The 26,100-nt window shown below is 41.3% G+C and overlaps 1 protein-coding gene across 3 annotated transcripts in view; it reads right to left on the reverse strand.

The window, feature by feature from the left end:
* ZDHHC2 (zinc finger DHHC-type containing 2) overlaps positions 1-26,100 on the reverse strand; it is a 58,335-nt gene that overhangs the window by 17,256 nt on the left and 14,979 nt on the right. Inside the window, exons 1-8 of one of the 3 annotated variants that reach the window (XM_023761183.1) lie at positions 19,016-19,059; positions 18,348-18,374; positions 16,909-17,003; positions 10,259-10,379; positions 5,632-5,701; positions 4,818-4,850; positions 2,765-2,885; positions 473-605 (exon numbers count right to left, since the gene is read on the reverse strand). In XM_023761183.1, coding sequence (XP_023616951.1) covers positions 473-605; positions 2,765-2,885; positions 4,818-4,850; positions 5,632-5,701; positions 10,259-10,379; positions 16,909-17,003; positions 18,348-18,374; position 19,016 — 601 coding nt within the window. In that variant the 5' untranslated portion in view covers positions 19,017-19,059. Of the gene's footprint in view, positions 1-472; positions 606-2,764; positions 2,886-4,817; positions 4,851-5,631; positions 5,702-10,258; positions 10,380-16,908; positions 17,004-18,347; positions 18,375-19,015; positions 19,060-26,100 lie in introns of those variants that run through there. The other 2 variants (XM_006097419.3, XM_023761184.1) reach the window with 2 other exon arrangements.

Below are 26,100 nucleotides of genomic sequence, written 5' to 3' on the forward strand. Positions count from 1 at the left end.
TTTGAACATACTGTTTGCTCTGCCTGAGATGTTCTAGCTCTTTCCATGACTGACTTCTTAGGTTAAATATGTATTATTTTGGTGAGCTCTTCCCTGATCACTCATCTAAACAGGCACCCTTCTACCCACCCTCAGCCCTTGATATAGATCTCGGGATCCTATTCGTTTCCTTTAAAGCACTTTGCCTGTTGTAATTACTTTTATGTTTAGTTATTGATTTTTCTATGCCCTTCACCAGGCTGTTCGGCCCTTACTCACCACTGCATATACACAATGCTTTTACATGTGATAAACAGCAAAACAATTATATGAGTGAATCTGTTTGTGTCTAAGTCACATCCCACAAAACAATGTGGGGAATAGGAATAATTTTTACCACTTCAGGACAGGTAGGCATTTACTCATATGGCAACTTTTGATGAGTATCTATTTATGTATTTAAGTTCTTTTAACTACAAAATTGCATACTCACCTAATGTAGACTTATTTTTGCTGACTAGCCAACAATGATAGCCAAACAGAGAAGACAAGCTGACAGAAAACATAGCTGCAGCAAAGAATAAAAACATAATATGGAACTTGGCTTGAGTATCTGGTAGACCATTCTATAAAGAAAGGAAGAAAATGAAATGTTTTGTCAAAGGAATAAGCATTCCCCTACTTTTATAAGTAAGATTATTTTTTTGCTTAAAATATTTCTTAAATTTAGATATGGAGAAAGATACATGGCTTTATGTTAAAGCTTTGAGAAAAAACATATAGCATCAGATTAAAATAAGTGTTTATTGGAATATGAATATATATGGAAAATATATTCAAACTTGGGGTATTTATTTTGTTTGGCATAACTGAATCATAGAAAAACTGTGGTAATATGAGTGTAAATTATAACAGAAGAAAGCAAGGTATAAGGAACTATAAAATTTACTTTTGAATTTACTACTTGAATACGTTTTGTAACATACTACATATTTATAAACGACTAAATAAATTTATTAAAGTGCCAAAAATGAAGGCTGACTGGCACAATTTAGCTACTATACTCACCAATGTTTTACTTTACTACAAACAACAGCATCTACTACAAGAACACACACAACAACACATCCACAGTAATGCTTCAGGCTATTGTAAATAAGAGCATCACAGAAAAGATAAACAGGAGAGCATAACGCCGGTGTAAAATAAACCTTACATCACTCATGTGACAAAAGAGGCCATCTCAAAGCAAAACCAGCGTGACTCTCTTTGTGCTATTGCCCAAGGACACCGGCTTGATCTGGAATGGTAAGTTCGGGGCTAGGACACTCAGTGACGCACCAGAGCTGCCAGGAGGTGTCTCCTTCTGATAGAAGGAAATACTGTATCCATACCCACCCTGTGGATCTGTCAGATTGACAGGTCACAAGAGCTCACCGGGAGCTTTTGACAGCAGTCCTCACAGTGAAAACCCTGGCTACTCCTTTACAAATGTATTTGTGGTTGGGACTAAAACCATTCACAGGAACGAGGAGCGTGGGGTGACATTCTCTCAGACATTCATTAGGGATCATTCCTCTAGCTGCACAGTGAAGGTCTACTTGAATGCTGAGAGCCTGTCCACACACCTGTGCATTCCTAGTGCTTAGCAATAGAAGTGGCACATAGTAGGTGCTCAATAAATCTCTGGTATTGAATGTGATTAAAATCCCATCCCACATAAATGATCTAGCAATTAGGAAAGTCTTACCGAATAAAGAATAATTTCATGAAAATAATAAAGCAACTGGCAGGGAATGACTTTTTTTGTTGTTGTTTGGTATTCACAAGGAGTATCTTTGAATATTTAAAATACTCAATTTTAATTTTGTTTTGCTTGCATTTAAGGTAAATAGTGCAGAAAACAAATGAATTAACTAAAGCCTAATCAAGCAATACCTAGTAAAAATTCGGGCATTTTAGATATAATAGTTTTAAAAAATAATCTTTTTATACATAAAGAAAACACTTCTATTTTTAAATACTAAAAATAAAAAATCTTCTTAGTCAATTCTTGTTATTTCAGTGGTTGTGTTCTATAAAGCGGCCATGAGCACTGGCTTCCTCCCAGGGAAAACACAGGGAAGGTTCCTGCGAGCCTCCGGTCACACTTTTGTCAGAACTATTTATTCATAACCTGGTTTTCTGTGCGTCTGTGCCTGAAGACACAGTATCGACAGCTTATTCAACATTTATTGTTGATTCACTGACACAGAACTCACACCCAACATCACTATGACTCACGCCTGAAGGACGCTTACCCAACACACAGATTTTCTCCATAAAGCACCTCACACGAGTGCTCAGAAACACCGACAGTACTTCAGCACTATTCTTGAAGAGCATTTTAAACAGAAATGACCAACACAAAGCACAACAATGCAAAAAAAAAAAAACCCCAAAACAAAAAAGTAGAGTGAAAAGCACAGCGTGTAACAATATGGGAGCTGAGACAAGCAGGCAGCGTCTCCTTGTTTTATCTCCTTGCTTGACATGCACACGGGGACACGCACATTCTTGGCCACCCTGTGCATGTCTGCAAATGGCCACAAAAGCTCTGTGAGTTCTGATTTTGGGTAACAGAGAAACGTTAGCAAGATGTGAATTCACAAATACAGAATCTGCAAATAATGAGGACTATAAATGAGCTCAAGTCTATAAAATCAGTGTCTGAAATAATTCACTAACGAAAAAATGTACTATATACTTTTATATACCAAAAAAAATCAACAAGGTAATGACTTACTGTCCAAAATTTGATAAAATACTGTAAATCCGTAGCAGCAATAAAAAGGCAGTATAGCAGGGAATAAGCCAAGAAAAGGAGGAAAAATTTATAATTTGAAAATCCAACACAATTGTTCACCCTGTTGATAAAACAGAAAACATTTTCGATGAGTTTTACATTTTTTAGCACAGGTATACATATGCCCAACCTTAACACAGCATTTAGTTTTTATCATTTAAGGTGCATTGGCAAATCTTAAGTGTCCTTCGTAAGATTTCTTTACACATACACACATTAAAAATATCCGTTTCACTGAAAAGGAATTGTGTTTCGATTTTTCAAATTTGACACGTAATATCGCTTTAATCAATCAAGAACCATATAACTATACAGTTAACCCTTGAACCAACGGGTTGGAACTGCACGGGTCCACTTAGGCACAGGCTGCTTTTCAATAAATATGCAGTCGGCACTCTGTATCCCGTTTATTTGAAACAAGAAGGGAGAAAATTCAAAAAAGCATGTGCTCTTAACTAGCCTCTCCCTGGTTGAGAGTGGCCTCATGAGGCATGAATGCCCTGGTACTTCGGGACGCCAGGCTAGTGAGGTGAGCAAATGCCCAGGAGGAAGAGGGCCCTCAGGCAGAGCAGCAAAGACTGAGGTGTCTTGGGGGGGGGGGCTGTCAGCGGGCGTGGGGACTGCCCTGCCGGTGCAGTGGATTCAGGTGGGTCGTGGGGAGACGGTGGGCACTGACAGCATGTGCCATGGGAGGGTCAGCAGAGGAATACGCGGAGGATCAGGCTGCTTATAACTGAAGGTACGGGGGGCGGGGGGGGGCCTACTTGCCGAGAATGAGAGCAGAATGAATGCAATGGGGGAAAGAGTGAGGAAAGCTAAAGAATGAACATAATGAAAACTAATACACAACGGAGGTTATTTAGTGAAGTCTTTTTGGGGAAGAACATCATTCTTATAGGAGTTAAGGAGCTTTATAACCTGTTAAAGGAGAAAGTCTGCATAGACAGTAGCAAAAGGCAGCCCGGGGAGGGCTACAGAAGACAGGAAACCGGCCGTCCCCCTGCTGTTCCTGCAACTGAGATCATCACTCTCTGTAGGTCTATGCTTCAACCTACCACTGGCACAGCCTCCTCAAGCGCCCCCCTGAAGAAGATGAGGCTCATGGAATATCATGCTCAGTGCAAGCCCAACCTGGCTGGCAACCTCAGCCTGACTGGCAAAGGAGCGTGCACACGGGGTGGTAACTTACAGGGAAAGGTAGAAAACACCTTCCGTAGATAATGATGCCTTTCGAATACTCTATTAAGACACCCACTTTCCTGACTTAGAAATATTTTAAATATTTTTTAAAATATTAACGAATTCTAAGTGGAAACCCTTATTTCAACAGTATGTGTGTATTTTTTTTTAAATGATTTTTTACAGAGAGGAAGGGAGAGAGATAGAGAGTTAGAAACATCGATGAGAGAGAAACATCGATCAGCTGCCTCCTGCACATCTCCCACTGGGGATGTGCCCACAACCCAGTTACATGCCCTTGACCGGAATCGAACCTGGGACCTTTCAGTCCGCAGGCCGACGCTCTATCCACTGAGCCAAACCGGTTTCGGCAGTATGTGTGTATTTTTGCATGCTTGTTATTCTACTCTGTAATGCCAAGTTTTATGTAAAATAAACTGTTAAAGCTTTAGATTAATTATTAGAAATTTCCAGTGAGGTATTGTGTTTATATGTACATTTTGGTGTAATTTCTGGGGAGTATTTTAGAATTTCTATGTTTATGCATGTGCATACAAAGAAAACCATTTGTTCTCAGGAAATATGAGAAGCTAACTTTTAAATTGGTAAGCTACTGGTTTTAAAATTATTCATGGAAATTCTCCTGAATAAAGACTCTTGAACTAATTAAGCAAATATCAGAAATAACATCTGAAAGTACCTCCTAGATCAGCTAAGGCAAAATTTCATTTATAAAAAGATTTAAATAGATAAATGATTTTATTTATTAAGTTAGAAGGGACAGAAAACGGTTTAAGCATAGAGCCAGACTTACCATGGGCAATGATGGTCCATCTTCAAAATACATCTAAAAAAAAACCATACACACAAAACTCAACACCCCATGAAAACTTAGTCCCATTGAATTATTAAAAAATATATATGTTATTTCAAAAGAGTTGTAGCAAGTAAAATATTGCAAAATTATTTACTTATCTAAAAATTGAATAATAGGAGGGGGTAGGGGCTGGGCGGAGGTGGGTAAGGAGCAGGGAAGAGGAGGACATCTGTAATAAATGTCAATAATAAATAAAATAAAAATAGAATAATAGCAAAAGTCCTCATCTAAAATAGAGACAATAGCTAATTCCAGTTATGATGCAATAATAGAACTTTCAACTGAAAATATTACATGCTTTAACGTCTAAAAACAATGCAATGTGTTCATATACAATTATCTGACGCTGAAGAAGGTGCAACATGTCAACAGATATAAAGGAAGTCTGGGTGAAGCTTGTCCTTTCATTTCCATCCTTAGGCCAAGCTATTCTACTGCTCTTGTGGTTGCACTAAGTATGTAATAACACCTGACTGTCACAGTCAACTGGGAGAGGGTCACAGAAGAAATACCACATCGAACCAGCCAAGTCTGAGCTGCTAAAAATCATGCAGGACATTCATGTCAGTGTGAATCGGGGGAAGGGGACAACTGATTTTGGCCCTAAACCACACTCGTTACTAATGCAAGTGATCATGCCAATTCCATTTCCCCAAGAAAGGTGTGAGAACATGAGCAAAGAGAGAAGGAAATAGTCTGGCAAACAGTGAGAAAAGAAACACACTCCATAAGAGAATAAAGGTTTTCTTACTTATCACAGACGGAGCAGTGGTGGCAGCGGTCTGGTTTTATCAGCTGGCATCGGTCACAGTATCGGATTGCTGGGAACAAAGAGCTCCACTTAGCCTTCCACTGAACAGTGCACTGAACATGCGATTACATGGCGCTCGTCATCTATTCCAGTTTAAATTCTAAACAACATTCCAAATTTACGTTCGGTAAAATTGAGATAGTCGGCTCTGTTTAAATACAAAAACGGAAAAGACTGGCCCACAGTCTCAGTTCTCTGGAGAGGTCTCCCAAGGACGGGGATCTTTAGGGGAAATGTTTCTAGGGCAGCGGTCACCAACCGGTGGTCCGTGAGGTCCTAAAGGTTGGTGACCACTGTTCTAGGGCATCCTCAAGTGTCAGTGGTTATCTATCTATCTATCTATCTATCTATCTATCTATCTATCAATCTATCTACCTACCTACCTACCTACCTACCTTTCTACCTACCGTAAGGCTCAAAAGGGTGGAAATATGTCCATTTCCATCTGAGTAAACAGAATGTCCCTCTCCATGAAACCAATGATTTTCTGTACCCACCAAGATAACCAAGAGAGGATACAACCACATTTTAGAAATGTTATGCAAACCTAATTTTAGAAATTTGTGAATAAACTCTCTCGATCGCTTACACTGAGAAAGGTCTCACACCTTCTGTGTTGAGCGAGGTACAAGCTTAGAAGTGAGAATCAGAAGAAGTACTCCCAGTAAGAATTTCAATCCTTGTAACGGGAGACCTGATCCTCCCTTCTCCAATACAGGCAGCAAAGGCAGTTATGAATGACTGAGTTGGAGAGGCTATTTCAGTCTGCAGGCGTCTCACAGGATGCAGGCAGCTACCAAAGTTACAGGAAAGCAGCTATTACGTGGGCGGTCCAGTAGGATCAGTACAACCACACTTACAAATGTAAAATTTGGAAAAAATACTCGCCATAAGTAATTACCAAGGTTATGTCAAGCTAATGCTATAATCTCTGAAAAAGAAAACAGTTGCTATGAACTAAGAATAGGATGTGCTTTTCTTAGACCACAAGGCCTAAATCAGTGGTTCTCAACCTATGGGTCGCTACCCCTTTGCGGGGGTCGAACGACCCTTTCACAGGGGTCGCCTAAGACCATCGGAAAACACATATATAATTACATATTGTTTTTGTGATTAATCACTATGCTTTAATTATGTTCAATTTGTAACAATGAAAATACATCCTGCATACCAGATATTTACATGACGATTCATAACAGTAGCAAAATTACAGTTATGAAGTAGCAACGAAAATAGTTTTATGGTTGGGGGTCACCACAGCATGAGGAACTGTATTAAAGGGTCGCGGCATTAGGAAGGTTGAGAACCACTGGCCTAAATGGAGTTGTTTTCAGTGTTGAAGTGAGTCCCTCGTTACCCCTCACAACTTCCTGTTTCAGGAATTGCAGGGATCAATGGCGTGGCCGTGCTGCTCAGCCCGGGAGTGAAGGCGCCCACGGGTGCCCTCCCTGTGACCCTCCAAGGTCTCCCTGGCTCCTGCCCAGTATGAAGGTGAAAGGCGGTGCTGTCCAGAGAAATATAACGGGAGCTACGTGTGCGCTTTTAAACTCTCCCGGAGCCACCTTAAAAGAACTAAAGAGAAAGTCATATCTTCTGGGTTTTTCCTATCAGCTCTTTGGAACCTGTAATGTATTTTGCACCCACAGTTACATTGTCAGTGCTCAGTAGCCACAAGGGACTAGCAGACCGTTAATGGGCAGCACGGTCTAAAGTCACAAAATCTCCAGGTGACGTCTGGTGGACAACGCTAGATCCTCCCTGGCTGGTGATTATCTGTACTTCAAAGTACGCAAGGAAAAAACTTTCAAATCAAAGTGGGCAGTAACTCACTGGAAATCAAAACAACGTAAAAATAAGTTTTTTGTTTCGAGTCTTTTATAAAAAGAGAAATTTCGTTTTTTTTTAATGAAAAAAACCACTCTGTATACCACGCTATGTCCAACTAAAATCATGCCAGAGTAATTTAAAATGAAAGCTCTGATAATCGTTTAAAAAACTCCTTACAGGCAAGGGGGCATTTTATGTTAACTGTCTTCCTTGAATTATTAAGGAATGTATTCATGTATTACTTACATAATTTAAAACTTTGTGGTTAAATGTTGAAAAGACAACATTATAAACATCTATGTACAATGATAAATGAGTCACATCACCTCTAATTGTTACCTTTGTAGTCAAAAACTAGTACAATTTTCTTTTGTAGGAAAAGATCAAGGACCAGGAGAGAAACAAAAAAAGTAAATAGTCCTCATTAATCAAAATACATAATAATATAAAGAAGTCTGAAGAGCCCTGTGAGGATGCAGAAGACGGGTGGGTCAGAAGAACGCACAGGACAAACAGAAGTGAGGTGAGCAGACGTCCCAACACCCGGCCTCAACTACTAGTACACCCACAGCCACGTCTGCACGGGGCTGAACGTGCTGTGTGTACAGCAGTCAGCTTACCCCAGGCAGCTGGCGTTTCTCTCTTTCAGGTTTGGAGGAAGTCCTATGGCTTTAGAATGGATGGTAAAATCCTAAATGATATTACCACCCGTTTCCTTTAATGCTCTATCAAGTATAAGGTGTGCGAACATCGGCTGAGCCTTCACGTTGCTTTAGTCCACAGACCTCCCCAGAGTGAAGGAGGAAGTTATCCACACAAGACAAGGGTCACAGAGGGTGTGGCTGAGGGTGGGTAAGAAAGGCCCTCTCACACTCCTGCCTGGAGCTCCTGTTGCTGCTCACTTCTGAATCATGCCTACCTCTCCATTCTCCAAATTCTAGAAGGGGATCAATCACACCAGCATTGCTATCTGTCTATTATACTCTGTCCAACTTAATGGAGTCAATGCCTGTAGTCAGTTCATAGTGATTCTAGCAGGCATCCAGAATGTTTGCACTGAAAATATAAAGATTATATTAGAGAATCAGATTCTATTCCAGGCTGTCACACATATTAGGGACTATGAGTTCATCTCAGGAGACAGGCATACAGCACCTGAGAGGAACAAGAGACAATAGGCTCAATGTTCTATGAACTACACAGGGAGATGATTTACAAATCCAATGTGTAGTTGTTATTATCAGTGAAAATTAATATTTGTCCTGATACAACTTATGCTTCAGCCCTTTCTCTTCCTTCAGCGTGTCAAGGGCACAGTAGGCAAATACTGCACCAGAAATGAGGAGATAGGTTTCTGTACCTGGTACCATCACCGCCAGCAACTAGCTTTGGAAACTTGTGCAGTAGTTAATTTATAAATTAGGGGCTTAAACTCCCTCAGTGTTTGCTCAGGTTTACATGGGGTATATGCACACGTGAACTTATACAGGAACACATCTCTGTCTTTGAGACAGAGACATAATATTACATCACAGAGTTACCCCTGGCTCATTGAGAAACAAAGAAAACAAACAGGAAAAACTGTTTGTGATTAGAGTTAGATTCAGTTATGGTTTTAAAGTGAGCTAGAAGCAAATATAAACAAACAGTAATGAGATATGTTACATTCTCTTGTTAGTACTAAGTCTGTGAAATCAGTTGTGTGTTTGACACTTACAGCCCATCTCAGCTTGGTCTGGCCACAGTTTATGTGCTCAATGGCCACGCAGGGCTGGTAGCTGCCAAAACACACAGCACAGGTCTAAAGTCACAGAGTTTCTGGGTAAATCTTGGGAGGCGAGTGTCAATAGTCCATGTGTGTTTGCATTTGTTTGTTTGTTTGTTTTTAGCAAAGCAATAATTTACTAACCACAGCAAAAAACACACTTAGGGCAGTGAAACAAGGAAGGGCAGAGAAGAAGCAACAGAAGAACCTGGACACCTTGGCTCACTGGGAAGTCAGAGAAAAGGGGGGAAACGGGGGCCTTGGAGACAGGTTCAGGGGTTAGCCTGGGACGAGCTGCTGCTGCCCATTGCTCCCCTGGTTGCAAGTCTCATGGGGACCCTTAGAGATTAAGTGATATGTGCTGGCTGGGGGAGGGGGAGGGAATGGCACGGGCGTGCTTCCTGGAGGAAGAGCACCCACGTGTGTTCATTTCTAAGACAATCCTTTAATTAGATAGCTGTTAAATTATCTTAAACATCTCACCCAAGTAAAAGAGATTTGTTATTTGAGTTGCATTTGTTAAAAAATTACCATAAATTTTAAAGATGAAAAACTGTACCAATATTTTACGTATGTTCTTATATATTGTGTATAATTTCTGTTTTAAAGGTATGTAAGATTGTATGTTATAGATCTTGCTCCCTTAAATTAAATTAAATTAAATGACAACAGGACAATCTTAAATTAAACCTTTAACAACGACTACTACTACAAATCAAGATTTCAGCACGTCATGGAGTCACACCACGTAGGCAGGATAGATGGACAGTCCATTGTGACCTGGTTGCGATCTCTGTGCCACAGTGGTACGCGTGTTCCCACTGCAGTTCATGGAACTGTGCAGTAAAGACTTCACAGCCATCCAAGACGTAGCACAGTGTTTCTCAATGAGTGTCTGACAGTTTCAAGGACATACATATGCCCTCCCACAGTCACCACAAGCTCCTGTGCGGAGCACTGATTAGCGCCCTCTACCTCCAGACATGGTCCTGGTGTAGATGGGAAGGTCCTTGGCTGCTCGCCGGAGAACTTCCTGATGGGCTTCTCCCCTCGGCTCTCTCTCCAGCAATTCTTTCTCTGCGTAAGAGAGGTGGAACTGTGGAGCAGATTTAAACGTTAATCAGTATTTTCAAAGGAATGATAACCTATATTGATCTACTAACCCAGATGAAGGCATTTATAAAACGTTAATGGCATACAGTCTATAAATTCAGAAAGGTAATAGAGTTTGAGATCTGGGCTAGTCTGTTAACCTTGCAGGTGATTAGTTTATGCATCTAGAAAGTAGAATAATAATCTCTATACATAAAAGGCTAATATGCAAAGTGTCCCCTTGGGAGTTTGACTGGGAGACCAGGAGTTCGATCACTCGCTATGACATGTGCTGACCACGAGGGGGCAGAACAAAGAAGGCCCCGATTCGCCCTGATCGCTGGCCAGGCCTAGGAACCCTACCTGTGCACGAATTTCGTGCAACAGGCCTCTCGTAATAATAATAATACCCACTTCCTCAGAGATTTGTGAAACTCAAGAGGAACAGAATATGTAAAAGTGCTTTATAAACTGTGGAGTTCTATCCAAATATTAGTTATATTAACAGATAAATAGCAAAAGAAACAAATTTGGTTCAACAGATGAATTTTTCAATTGGATATCATTAGGAACAAAAATAGAAACAAATCTATCATGCATGTTTTCTAATCTGAGTTTTAAATTAGGAATAATTATTACACAAATTCTAATACTCAAGACAGACTAATTGTTAATTTTACTTCTTGTACTGCCAATTTGGCCCAACCAATTAAAAAATAATTATCTGAGAAAAGTTAAGTATTTCTTTGGACTCCAATATGATAATTAAAAAAAAAAAAACCAAAACGGTTTTAAAAGTCTGTTTGAACATCCTTACTTTCTGGGACCATCAGATGCTCCTGGCTCACCCTGAATGTTTCCTGTTCTAGTTCTAGGACCAGCTATTTCTCCAGGGAGCCCTCCTTCCTTCCACTGAAGAATGGTATTAGAAACCAAGATCAGGGCTCAAATACAGTTTCACATCAAAGGAAAGTATAATTTTAAAAGGACATACCAATTAAGGAAAAAACTAGACTCTAAAAACAAATAAACAGCCCAGCCAGTGTGGCTCAGTGGTTGAGCCTCAACCTATGAACCAGGAGGTCACAGTTCGATTCCCAGTCAGGGCACACGCCCAGGTTGTGGGCTCGATCTCCAGTGTGGGGCGAGCAGGAGGCAGCCGATCAATTATTCTCTCTCATCACTGATGCTTCTGTCTCTCTCTCCCTCTCCCTTCCTCTCTAAAACCAATAAAAATATATATTTAAAAATAAATTAATTAAATAAAAACAAATAAACAAAACTCTCAGGTGTATTTTCTTTTTGCTAGTTGTTTTTCGCTTAGAACAAAAACAAACATATAATCTCACAAGTACCTAAAATGTGCAAATTACAACAGTGAAGTTGGCAACAGTTTTCTTAATAACAACATGCAACACCAAGGGTCTGATAAAACTGGAAGCACTTTACGTAAATGTCTACAATCCTTTTGGGAAACAATCTGGCAAGTGACTTAAATTTCCTCCATCTAGTGATTCTACCGGAGGATTTATATTAAGGAAATGATTCAAAAATGGTTAATGGTCTATGTGCGAACATGTTACCAACATTATTTACAATATGATCAGTTGGGGTCAACCTGAAAATCTAAGTTAGGATGTGACTGAGTACATTTTAATGTTTCAGTGAGAATATTAGGCTGTAGTTAAAAATGAAAATGAGCCAATGATGGACTATGGTGTGAAAAAAATTAACTAGAAAGAAATTAAGAATGTAAACTGAATTAGTGGAATGGGATTTTTTTTCCTTTTATTTTCTAAATTTAATTTAATATGGTTATATTACTTGTATATTGGGAAAACATATAACAATGTTCAGAGCCTGTTGCTAAATCTTTACAATGGTAATAAATAATATCTATCTCACACAGTTAAATGAAACAAATAAGGTAAATATGTGTTTTGTGGAAAAATCATCCGACAAAAATCATCCAACAGCTGTAACTGTCGTCAATCCCATTGATACTGTTATTTCTTCTGCATTTTGTATCATTCCATTTTCCCACTGTATTCATTCACTATTCAAACCTTCTCTGTTCTTACAAAACCTCAGTCAACCCAACTCTCTCATCATTCTTAGCTGATAACCTTACACATAATTTGAGGGAGAAATCAGAAGTCATTTCAACTTCCTGCCAAAGCTAGAAACAGAGACTTACATCTGCACACACACCTTCTCTACTTTCAATGACTTGATAAATATTTATTGAGTCCCTTTTATGGCTGAGACACTGCTCCCCTATGGCGATGGATTAGTGAACAAAACAGATAAAGTGCATGCCTCTTAGAGCTTGTATCCTAGGGGTGTTATAAAAATGTGGAATGTGTTACAGAATGTTATGCTATGGAGAAAAACAGAGTAAGGTCCAGGTTATAGGGAACACCGAGGGTAGTAGGGTTTTGCTATTTCATACAGAGTGGTCATGGAAAACCTCCCAGACGAGGTACCACTTGAACAGAGACACAGAGAGAGAAGAGAGGGCCACACAGGAGAAGAGTGCTCAGGTCAAGGAGAAGCAGCAGGTGTCGCGGCTCCAGAAGGAGGAACACGCTCAGCACGTAGACGGAACAGCAGGAGGCCCAGGAGGCTGAGTGGCATTCAAGAAGAGTGGGTCACTGTGAGCACACATGCATAACCCATGGACGCATTCAGGGGGGTGGTGAGGGCCTGTGGTGGAGGAAAGGTGGGCTGGAGGGGACTGATGGGGGGAAAGGGGACATGTAATACTTTCAACTATAAAGATTTAAAAATAAAAAATAATAATTAAAAAAAAAGAACAGAAGAGTGGGTCAGATATGCAGTGTGGGGCCCGGCCGTGGGCAGCCTCCTGGGCTACAGTAGGAAACTAGGTTTTCACTCTGAGTGGCTCAGTTGTCATAGGAAAGTCCTGAGAAGAAGAAGATGATAGGATCTGTCTTGAAAGAATGACTCTGGTTCTGCGTTGAAAATATACAGAAGCGGGCAAGTACGAAAGCAAGGAAACCTGTTGACCGGGTACCGCAACACACGAGTGGGAGAGGCAGTGGCCTGGGCCGGAGGGAGGAAGTGGGAGGACACAGCTCACGCCGAGAGCTCCGAGGGCCCGGCTTACAGCATGTGCTGAGCGACTGCGTGTGGGTCTGAACAACTGGGCGAATGGAGCTGCCACTGCTGAGACAGGGAAACGTCAGCAATAGGAGGGTTAGGGGAGTGCGGGGCGGGGGGGGGGGGAGGGTACCCGAAGTCTGTCTCACAATTAGATGCCAAATAGGCAGCTGTAAACGAGCCTGGGGTTAGAAGAGAGGACCAGACTGATAATAATATTAACCTGAAAGCGATAGCAATGCATGAGACGATATATAAAGCCATAATGTAGATAAATAAGAGAGAGACCCAGAGGCTGAGCTCTGAGATAATACAATGCTTTAGAGCAGCAGTTCTCAACCTGGGGGTCGAACGACCCTTTCACAGGGGTTGCCTAAGATCATCGGAAGACACATGTATAATTACATATTGTTTTTGTGATTTGTTGGGGACCAGGTGTAAGCTGACAAGGTCCTTGCACCTGAAGGGGCTAGCGAGGCTGGGATCCTTACCCACACAGTTTTCCCAGACTTGTTTGGATGGCGGTTATCAGTAGAATGAGAGCAACCTTTGTAGAATGAGAACAGCCTTTCATGGCTTACCAAGAAGTCTGTAACTATTTACTGAGATTTGCTGTACCGAGAATTTGTCCTTCTGCTGTGTCTCTCCCTTAGAGATTAAGAGGAACAAAGAACACATTCCTCTTGACAGACCTCCTATTCAGTGTCTTGTGTATAAATAGGATTGTGTGGCTAATAAACATGCTGCAGTTCCTCGAATGAGCTGCAGTCCTCCCGACCCCGCTTTCCTGTCTTTCTTTCTTTTCTCAATTCCCACCTCCCTGCCTCAGCCCGGCTCAACCTGTCAAGCTGGCCCTGACAGTGATTAATCACTATGCTTTAATTATGTTCAATTTGTAACAATGAAAATACATCCTGCATATCAGATATTTACATTACGATTCATAACAGTAGCAAAATTACAGTTATGAAGTAGCAACGAAAATAATTTTATGGTTGGGGGTCACCACAACATGAGGAACTGTATTAAAGGGTCGGGGCATTAGGAAGGTTGAGAACCACTGCTTTAGAGGCTCAGGAGATGATGAGGAACCACCGAAGTCGGCCAAGAAGGAGGTGCCAGTACAAATAAAAACAGAATGATCTGGATGAGAAAGGAGATAAGAATAAACCAGAAAGAAAATAATGGCCCGGTGTACGCAGGAAACTACGCGTAATGAAGAACTACTAGTGTATAAAGTGTGAAGTCAGAAATTTAGACAAGAGCCCCTGTTGTCCGACTCAGGCGACGGGCCTTCACCGTAAGGGGAGGCATGAGAAGATACAAGCAGGGGAGGGAAAGTACTCCATTTGCTTTTTGGATGGGTCGCTCCAGCTTCAGGACAGAGCATGAATGTTTGCAGGGTTCTGGGAAGGGAATGTCGGCAAAGCTGAAAACAGTGACATCATATAGAAGACTGCAGTGTCTCTGACAAAAGAGAGGATGGAGACCCTGAATTAAGTCAATGATTCAAAAAGAAAGAAGGGGTTGTAACTAAAAAAAATCTATGGGGAGGTGAAAACATCAGCAGACCTTGGATGCTGGCAGAGGGGCGAGGAAGCCAGAGGCCGGAGCACAGCTGCCAAGCTTCTGGCCTGAATGATGAGGTGGATGTCAGGGGCATTAAGCAGCCTAAGAAACGGATGAGTCACAGTTTGGGGAAGGAGAGGGTAGTGAATTCAGTTTTTGATGTGTTAGGTTTAAGGTGTCAGTGGAATGTTGTCAGGGAGGTTGTGTCTGAAGTTCACAGGAGAGGTCAGAAGTAAAAATACATTTGGAAATTTTCGACAGAGGTCATGGGTAAGGTTATAATCATCAGTACAGTGGATGAGATCACCTACAATGGACGTCACAATTTCCCTTCTAACCTACAATTAAGGCCAGGATGGGGGTAAGAGAGATAATAGAAAAGTAAAATCTAACACATTCTAGGCGGAGCATGCCATTACTTCTTTGCAAGTACTGTGTTTTGTTTTTAATATCCTTTCCTAGGACATATAGCATATTTACTGGGCTTTTTTTTTTTTTTTTTTTTTTTTTTTTTTTTTTTTACCATAGCTGCTTTTCAAACAGGTCACTTTAAGAAACAATCTGTAGTGATGCCCAGACTTTAACTTTTTAAAACCTTTTTTGTTAATCCTCACCCAAGGATATTTTTCCATTGATTTTTAGGGAGAATGGAAGAGAGAGGGAAAGACAAAGAGAAACATTGATGTGAGAGAAACACATCGATTGGTTGCCTCCTGCACGAGTCCCGACCAGGGCCTGGCCCAGGAGGAGCCTGCAACCAAGGTACGTGCCCTTGGCCGGAACTGAACCCAGGACCCTTTGGTCAATGGCCGACGCTCTATCCACTGACCCAAACTGGCCAGGGCCTTTTCCATTTTTTTTTTAAGTTAGCCTACTAAAACACTATTATTACTGGGAAAAAAGTTTATTTCTATTCAACGAACATGTACTGGACTAAGTGCCAAATATATAAAAATGAGTAAGACACAGCCCTTTATTCCAAGAATATCTAACTAACCAAGATTAAAGACCCAGAAACAAACAGCCAGATGATCTTTGCGAAATGCATATCAGATCATATCACTTTACTTAAAAGCTTCTGTGTATGAAAGTGACCCCTAATGTCCACTCTTCCCTTCTTCTAACATGGCTAACACGGCCATCAAGAATAAAGACTACACCCCAGCCTTCTGTGCAAACAGATTATGGCCATAGAACTAAGTTCTAAATGTAAATGGAAACGGCATCAGCAACTTCCAAAAAGAGTCCTTAAAGAGAAGGACATTTCCTTCTGCTTCTCTTTCCTACTTTTTCTGGCCTGTTGACTGGAATGCAGACATAACGGCTGGAACCAAGCAGCCATATCAGGCCAAGAGGTGACCTTGGGAATGGAGGCTACACATGTCAGAGCGACAACACAGAAGCAGCCTGGAGACCTAGCAGGTATGGCCCAGCTATAGACTTTGAATATAGAGATTAAATAATTACTTTGTTGTTTGGTGGCTCACAGCCAACTAACACACCATTAATAGGATAATTTTAATAGAACCATGTCTACTTTCCACTCTATCTATCTATCTATCTATCTATCTAATGTATTTTATCTATCCATCCATCCTGATATCTAACACTAAAAGTAGAACACACGACAGACTTAACATTGGAAATATAATACTCATCCAGTGCAAAACTAATATTTACCAAGTGAAAATTCAAGTATTTACTAATAGATACATTAATATTAAAAAACTATCACACTCAATAAGTTTGCAACATTAATAAAAAGACATAAAATTAACTCTTCAGGCATCAGAATTATTGATTTCCAACTTTAGGATGACTTTACTAATATTTTTACTTACTTCTTTTGAAGGATTCATTGGCAATGTAAAGATGGTTTTCCAATACGACCAGACAAACATTGCAAAAAGGAGATGATAAGCAATCAGGCACACAACTAAAGTGAGAGAAACATAATTATTACTGTAATATGTGAGTTGGTATTCAAAACAATCTGCTTATTCTAAAACACCAAAATTGCCAAATATAATAAGTTCATTTTATTTTAAATTTTTATTATTAATTTTTATTATTGTAAATAAGTCCATTTATAGCATACTGGAATAGGCACAACTCAATGAATGAATTTTTATACCTAAAGCCAAGGGTTTTTAAAAAATCCCTAATAATGCATAATTAGATGTGACCATGATTAGCGCCCTCCCATCTGGAGGTAGGCCCGTCTATTGTCAAAAATGGCTCCCAGCGCGTTTCCTAAACTGTGAAAGTGAGCAGTTATGCCTGCAACTCTAAATCAGAAGCACAGCATTAAACAACGGTCAGAACGTTCAGGCTCTAAGATCTCTGCTTCATGGACAAAGAATCGCAAAAGCCGCTCCTATGTGAGAAGCTGTTTAATCACTTGCTCAGCTCCAGTCAGATCTGGCGGCCCTCGCTGTGTTAATGACAACACATCTAAGCAGAGAACCATCTGGATAAAGAGCGGTGTCTTCCAGTGGAAGTTCAAGTGTCTTGTTTACCACACCGGACCACTGTTAGGAAAAGCATTCTGACACTCGTTTCAGGTAAAATATGTGAACACACTTTGTGTTGTGTTTTATTCTTGACGTGCTATGCAAATAGAAAATATTGGTTTTTGTATACAGTGATGACAATTAATTCTGAAATATACATACAGGGTGTCCCCCCAGAATGTATACACACTTTAACAGCTGAGAGCTCAATTTTGACAATGAAATGTATTTTCATAAACAATGCATTTATATTGATTCAAAGTGTGTGTATACATTTTGGGGACACCCTATAGATAACAATTCTGTAAGATACAGTTGAATAAAACATGCTAATTTAAAAGATAGCCTACTGGGTATTTTAAAACATCAGTAGCAATTTTAACTTTTTAAAAGAATGATGATACTCATAGAATCATTAAAAAGTTAAATCATCCATTAAGGCATACATCAGTGTGACATAACTAGAGCCAATGATATTTTCCATGGATTATGCAGGAGACGGGTACGGGGTAGAACAGGAAGTTGCTGGTGTTCCCGTATGTGGAGGCCGTGAGCAGCTGGCACAGTGACAGGCATCGCGGGCAGCGTCCCCTGCCGTGTGGGGCAGGATTCAGTCTGGGGACTACGGGAATGGATATCTTTGACCCCATCTTATCTCCACGTCCTTAAAGAATAGTTTATTTATCCCAACCAAAGCTAAGTGAATTCAATTTGCTTCTTTCGAATGATTTTTCAAATTTTACATCTGAAACAAGAGCATAGTTTACCTTGTTCTCCAATGTTTTCCATGGACACTGTAGACAAATTAAAAAGAAAGAGAGAGTTAGATGAAGCACCTGGCAAACATAGGGCCTGACAGAGACACAGGTTAGTATTTGGACTCCCCTGCAAACGCACATTCTTCAAATATTTGCCCAACTTTATTCAGAGGAGAGGTGAGCACTGCGGGCGAGAGGGTGGGGAAGGGAGACATGGTCGCCTCTCTCCGCATTTCAGCCCCGGCTCCCACACAGAACACAAAACCTGTCTGGCTTGCCCCGCTTAGGGTCTTGCTCCCGTAGTACTGATTGGTTTCTCGTCTCCCTCCCAACTACAGAGTTCAGACAGAAGCATTGTTCTCCAGGTCATTCCATTTCCAGAGGCAATTCATTGTTGTTGATAAACTGGCAACCACCTAGTTAGCGCTCCAAAATGAAAAAAAAAAAAAATGTTGTGTCCACGCCACACACTCCTTTTCCAATTTCTGAAAGTACAAATTCTTGTGCCCAATGACTCACTGCTCCCTACATATGAGAGGCCCAGGCAACGGCCAGAGAAACTGCCATCCCTTCGGAGCCGCTGGAAATATCCCCGCGCAGCTGGGAGATTAGCACGGGGATGCAGAGCGAGAGCCTGAATTGAGTAACCCAGTTTCCTCAGCGTCTGGATTGCCTACTTGCAGTTTCTCATCTGCTCTTCCTCCATTTGTGCTAAAGTCTTTGGACGTTCTCGTCTATCTCAGCTATAGCAGAAGAGGATGTGACTTGTCTGTGTATTTCCGCCCCTATTTGGCTTTTGAAAGGGGTGCAGTGTTCCAGGCCTTAGTCCTAGAATATATAATTTCATTGTCTTAGGAAGCACCAGAATCAGAGGGTAATGTTGTAAAAGATTTTTAAGATTACCTGACCCAACAATAAAGATAAAGTTAAAAAGAAAACGTATTTCATAAGCAAAGAAAAAAAAGGGGGGGATTTTCTGATCAAACCAACCTCCTTTCGGAGAGGGCTACCGACTGTTGTCTAGGCATTTCTGCAGCAGCCGGAGCCACGGTTTTGGAGAGCAGCTCATTCCAGGGTTGGATTGTTCTAAGAATGATTACGGGACTATTGCGAGCTGAAATTAGCCTCTTTGTGACTGTTAGGTTTAATGTAAGGTTTAATCTGAGATGTAAGATTTAATCTGACCAAAGCCAATAAATTGACCAAGACAAGCAGGGTAAGAGCGAAATATCGCGTTTATTGGAAGCTCTCGGGTGAGGTCCCACGGTCTGGGGGTGCAGGCCGGGGGAGTCACACCCGCCTATGCCTGGCAGAGATTTTTTATGCTGCTGTTGGACCAATCAGGCTTATCTGAGGTAGCTTGTGGCGGGTGATTGATGAGTGGGAAGTTGGTACAGCTGCACCCTGGCCATCTTGAGAAGTCTCCAGTGGTTATTTATTGGCCGTCAGCACAACAGGATGCTCTGGTGGGTCCCAGGATGGCAGCTATTGTCCAGCAGGATGTGGCTCTGCAGTTCTGGGTTGTTTTGTCCAACTCAGCTGGTGGGATCAGGAAAGACCCTATTTTCCCAGCCCCAGACCTTACAGTGACTTCTGCCTATGGCTTCGATGCTTCCCACCTGTATCCATAAGCAGAAAATCTAAATGACAGACCTTCCCATACTTAAAGCTGTGTCCGTTCCCCTTAAAAATGTTCTCGTTAAAGGTTCATAATTTTTTTATGAACAGCAAATACATATCTATCCACAAGTGAATCTAAAAATCAAGTGAACAAAAAAACTGATGAACAGAATAAACTGGTGAATATAATAGAATCAGGGGCATAGAAAGGGAGTGGACTGACAATTCTCTGGGGGAAAGGAGTGTGGGGGGTGCGGGAAGAGACTGGACAAAAATCGTACACCTATGGATGAGGACAGTGGGGGGGGGCGGTAAGGGCAGAGGGTGGGGTGGGAACCGGGTGGAGGGGAGCTATGGGGGGAAAGAGAGGAACATCTGTAATAATCTGAACAATAAAGATTTAATTTAAAAAACATGTTCTCGTTTAGCCCGAATAAGGCATGACTTGCAGACTCTCACCAATGCTAATGTGGCTCCTTCCTAGGCTCTCAATTTCCTGTAACATTTCTGATCCCCAGAATGGGACTGGCCCACACAGATGAACTCTGCCTTACAAATGGCTGGAGGGTGACGGAGTGCACTTCCTCAGAGAACCCCTACAGCGGCTGGGCTGAGGGTACTGGGAGGGGTCTGGGAGGGCCCTCAGCAAGCCCTCTGCTACCTCTGACCCTGCCCCTCCCTCCCTTTATGCATTTCTCTCTAGGCACTGACTTCCCGGGCTTCCAAAGTGCTCCAAAACTGACTGCAGCTCTTCCTCGGATCAAAATTTCAAAATCTCCAATCCATTAGTGGAGCTAATATAAGGAATTAGAAAAGCAACTTGACTCCATTTGCACAACTATGGATGAATGGCCTTAACGACCATTCCAGAGGTGGTGGTGTTTCAAAGAAAATGTATTTGCTAACCCATGACTCTAGCTGTCAAAACTGAAAGAAGTAAAACAAAATGAAATTTAAAACGAAAAAGTACAGTTAGTAGGAATGGATTATCTTTTTGACCGGGACCACTACTTTATTGGCTGATACGCATTCAAAGACATGGTTTTAAAGGCTATTTCTTCATTTCACAGCTTGTTTTTCTCTAAATGTACTTCAAAATCCACAGATCCTCTATTTTTTTTTCTGTTAAATAAGTTATATGCATGGACATGGAAGCCTGCTTATGGTAAATAATTCCGTAAAATGTGGAAGTTCAAAAAGGCTGTGTCAATTACACTCCACAAAGATTCTGCACCTGTCCAATTTCCTATAAACATTAAATAAATCTTAACTTTTGTCAGTATCTTAGGTAAAAATAAAAATCACTGCTTTAGTATTGATTTCCCTGATCACTGGTGAAGGTTAGCATTATTTAAAAAATGTAATGATTGGGGGTTTTTTCTATCTCTTCTGAGTGAATTACCACTTTCCCATTAGTCTCTTTTTATGTCTCTTTTACTTATTGAATTCTTTGATATATTCTGGACAGTAATGCCATGTCTGTTATATATGTTGCAAGTAACATTGTGTATAACTACTTTCAAAGGATTTAATACATACTAGCAAAATCTATGGCTTATCATTGATTAAATAACAGTATCAACATTTTCAAATTGACCTATTTCAGTAATAGATACAGGGTCTCTCCCATGGTGAGCCTGAGGACACGAATGCTCTCTCAAACATGTACACCTAAGTAGTAAGTCAATGATTCAACTTGTAATTTTCAGTATAGCACAACTGTCAATTTCAACATTTTCTTTCTCATTGGAAAAACACATCGAATATACAATGTCATCGTCAAATGCAAATATTTTTGTTCTTAAATGCCTATTTTAAGAAAAGGTTGCATTTACTCTTAGGGATAAAAGCATCACAGTATTACCTGAAATATTTACTATTTGTACATCTGATGGTCATCTAAAATACATTTAATAGTAACACTGGGGTCACTGTTTTAAATTTTCATTTCAAAAATTTATTTGTCTAATTTTATCTTGGATTGGCCTAATTTCTTTCTGGTCCATGGCCTACAATGATTGCATTGTTTTCAATTAAAATTGACTGGGGTGACATTGGTCAATATGAACATACAGGTTTCAGGTGTGGGTTTCTATGTTACAGGATCTGTATATTGCACCACGTGCTCACTACCCAAAGTCAAATCTCCTGTCACCAGATATTAGGACCCCATGATCCCATTTTAAGATTTAAAGATTTCTAACTTTCCAATATGCTTCCAGAACTTTAAACTCTTCCCTGATTAGCTACAGTGCAGCTAGGAAGCAAGGACTCTGACTTGTTAAGATCCTAAGGCAGTGGTCGGCAAACTGCGGCTCTCGAGCCACATGTGGCTCTTTGGTCCCTTGAATGTGGCTCTTCCACAAAATACCACGTGCGGCACAGTGCGACTGAAACTTCGTGGCCCATGCGCAGAAGTCGGTTTTCGGCCTGGGCGAGTCTATTTTGAAGAAGTGGTGTTAGAGGAAGTGGGGGGTGTGGGTCGGTCGGGCGACGGGAGACGCGGCGCAGGCGGGCCACGGGATATGCAGCGCGGGGGAGGCGCGCGCGATTCATGCATGAGTTGAGTGAGCCAGTCAGTCAGCAGTCTCATGTGCAGTGGTTAGTGGTAGTCGTGTCCGCAAATCGCGCGCGGGTGACAAAAGTACCTGCTCGAAGCATAAAGTTACCTGTATTTTTCCAACCAGCTGCAAATCCTACAGGTATTTTTGTCATCAATTTAAGAATTGTAATTCTTTTGTGTTGGTGGCTTTATTATTATAAAACTAGAGGCCCGGTGCACAAAAATTTGTGCACTCGGGGGTCCCTCAGCCCGGCCTGTGCCCTCTCGCAATCTGGGACCATTGGGGGATGTCCACCTGCTGGCTTAGGCCCGCTCCCCGGGGGATTGGGCCTAAGCTGCCAGTCAGACATCCCTCTGGCAGCCTGGGAGCCCTCGGGGGATGTCCACTTGCCAGCAGGGAGCATGCCTAAGCTGCAGTCGGACATCCTTAGTGCTGCTGAGGAGGCGGGAGAAGCTCCCACCACCACCGCTGTGCTGGCAGCTGGCAGCCTGGCTTGTGGCTGAGCAGAGCTCCCCCTGTGGGAGCGCACTGACCACCAGGGGGCAGCTCCTGCATTGAGCGTCTGGCCCCTGGTGGTCAGTGTGTGTCATAATGACCAGTCATTCCCAGTGGTTCTGCTGTTAGGGTCAATTTGCATATTACCCTTTTATTATATAGGATGAAACATTTTTTTAGGTGCCCTGTTTGAGATGGCTACAAAGAAGAAGCAAAGAAAAACGGAAGACGAAAACCGTGAATTTAAAGTTGAATTTAAAGTTGAATGTACCTACCTATATAGTTTAAGTTTAAAAAATTTGGCTCTCAAAAGAAATTTCAATCGTTGTACTGTTGATATTTGGCTCTGTTGACTAATGAGTTTGCCGACCACTGTCCTAAGGAATTGCAGCAATTTCTCGGCACTGATTGTGTATATACAGAGAGAAGTGGGAATGGAAAATTATTACCAGTTACCAAGGACGATGCTCCTGTTTGCCAAGAGCAAATGAAGGTCGTGAAAGATTACATCTGAGAATCTGGAGCCATCATGGACACAGCAAGGCTGGGAGTACCAGCTGCCGGTTGTTTACTGTGTCTCTTTCTGCCTAACCCCCTCCTCCCTCGTTAAGCATTTCTCTAAGAAACAGAGCAGGGCATTAGAGCAAAGGCTGAATTGGTTTAGAATGTTTAAGAGTGATACTCCACGTTGCGTATTGATCCCTAAGAAGTCCGTTTGTAAAAATATAACAGGTAAAACCAAAGCTGAAGAGTGAGGCTGTCAGCCCAAGGAATAACCGTTTAAGATACAAAAGACAAACTACTTCTTGATCCAACTTGGCTTGAACAAAAAAAATCCAAAACTTCAGATACTAAAATACGCCTTCATAGTAGATTTAAAAAAAGTACTTCCCCCCTTAAATTAGCCAAGAACAGTTACATAATTGTTGCTAGAACAATTTGGTAGTCTCCCTGCAAATGTATATTGCTGTGATCTTTTTATTTCTTTTCTTAATCACAATTTCCTTTAACTTGCCTTCAAATTGAAACTCCCTCTTTTGGAGGAGGGAATAACGCACCCATACCGCATACACACGGCAACTCCTCCATATAAAACCACTAGGCTGTTCCCAAATTCAGTCTGACACAGACACATCTTAGCCCCACACGTGTAGATAACGAAGAACACCAACAACAAAGATGTGGTTCTTAAGGATACTTTATAGCCAACGTTTATTTTTTTTTCCTGCTTTTGTTTCACTCATTTTTTGAAAAACATTCCCTGACCAAACTATACTTAGACTGTTGACGGTAAAATGATAATGAGACTCTGTCCCTGTGCTCAAAAGCTTATGAGAAATCATTGTAGTTAGAAGTTAAAACTGGAAAAAAAAAACACACAAAAAAACCCCAAACCAGGACATCGTTATTAAACACTTTCAATTAAGGGATTAAGAAGTACAAATTGGTAGTTGCAACATAGTCATGGGAGTATAAACTACAGTCTTGGGAATATAGTCAATAATATTGCAATAACTCTGTATGGTGCCAGGTGGGTACTGGAAATATCGGAGGGAACACTTTGTAAAGCACAGGATTACCTAACCTCTGTGCTGAAACCAATACCAAATAACACTGGATGTAAACTGTATGCATAATTGAAAAATAAAACACATTTTTTAAAATTTCCAATCAATCACAGAAGCAGCTCAGATTCAGAAGATTAAGGTAAAAATAATAGTAGCGGTACAAATATGCTTGACCTCATGTCCTAACAAAATCGCTCCTCTGACCTTCACAGGAAAACCCGCTTGAACAGTCATTCCAATGCACGGTCTCTACCCCTCCCTCCCTACTGCTTTCTCCGCCAACTCCAACAGTCCTTCATCCCAAACACCGCATGGCTACCTCCCCTGCACCCGCACCCGCACCACCTACTTCTCCTCCCTCAGCCTCCTCTGACAGAATGAGCTCAGCTCTTATGGAGATGCTATGTCACTGAGCCAGGGAATCCTTTGACTGAATTGGCGTGGGAACCCCTTGCAGCACAATCCTTTGTCCTTCCAGCTACCTTCCTAGAAGCTCTAGTTCATTTTCAATGGATGACGATCACATCTTGGGCAGTGGGAGGGATCCTAGAAACCATCCCCGTGAATACTGGTGACGTTACTGCCCGACCATCTTAATGGCAGACCTAAGGAATACAGATTATTCCAACTGATGTTTCCAGTGGAATTCTAACCATGTCCTTTTATTGCTAACACATCTTTTTGAATTTATTTCCTTTACAACAGATGTACTTACATTTTAAAAAAATCTGTATTTTTATTGATTTCAGAGAGGAAGGGAGAGGGAGAGAGAGATAGAAACATCAATGATGAGAATCATTGATCAGTTGCCTCCTGCATGCCCCCCAATGGGGATCGAGCCTGCAACCTGGGCATGTGCCCCAACCAGGAATCCAACCGTGACCTCCTGGTTTATAGGTCTACGCTCAACCACTGAGCCATGCTGGCCGGGGTCTACTTACATTTTTAAATATTGCTCACACTGTGTTTTCCTTTGTAATCCTCACACGCCATTGTAATTTTATTGACAAATGCAGTCCTGCCTTACTATCCGATCTCTCACCTGCTCCTCCTCATATTCCCCATGCTGCAGCATCCCTGGGTCTGCTTGCTTCGTAAGCATGCTAACACCGTCTCCTCTCTCCCCTCTGCATCCAGCTGGGTGGTAGGAGACCTGGACTCCAGTCCAATCTTCCCACCCAGCACATGTGACCTTGATCATGACATTCAGCGGACCTGTCCTTCAATTTTATTCCTTAAACAAAAATTTGCACTTTATCTGAAAGGTTCCTCTGGCTCTAAAAGTATCGGTCAGTTCTACTGTGATGTATTAATAAAAAAAAGAAAAAATACTGACTTTTAGAAACCTAGGGCAAAAGCCATTCTGGGTTTGTAGAAACTGTTCTGTCCAGGACAGATAAATAGCTTCAGCATAGAAACAAAGAGTAGAGCAGTGGTTCTCAACCTTCCTAATGCCGAGACCCTTTAATACAGTTCCTCATGTTGTGGTGACCCCCAATTTCATTGTTACAAATT

The sequence above is a fragment of the Myotis lucifugus genome, unplaced genomic scaffold (genome assembly GCF_000147115.1).
Source record: "Myotis lucifugus unplaced genomic scaffold, Myoluc2.0 scaffold_201, whole genome shotgun sequence".
Lineage (NCBI taxonomy): Eukaryota > Metazoa > Chordata > Mammalia > Chiroptera > Vespertilionidae > Myotis > Myotis lucifugus.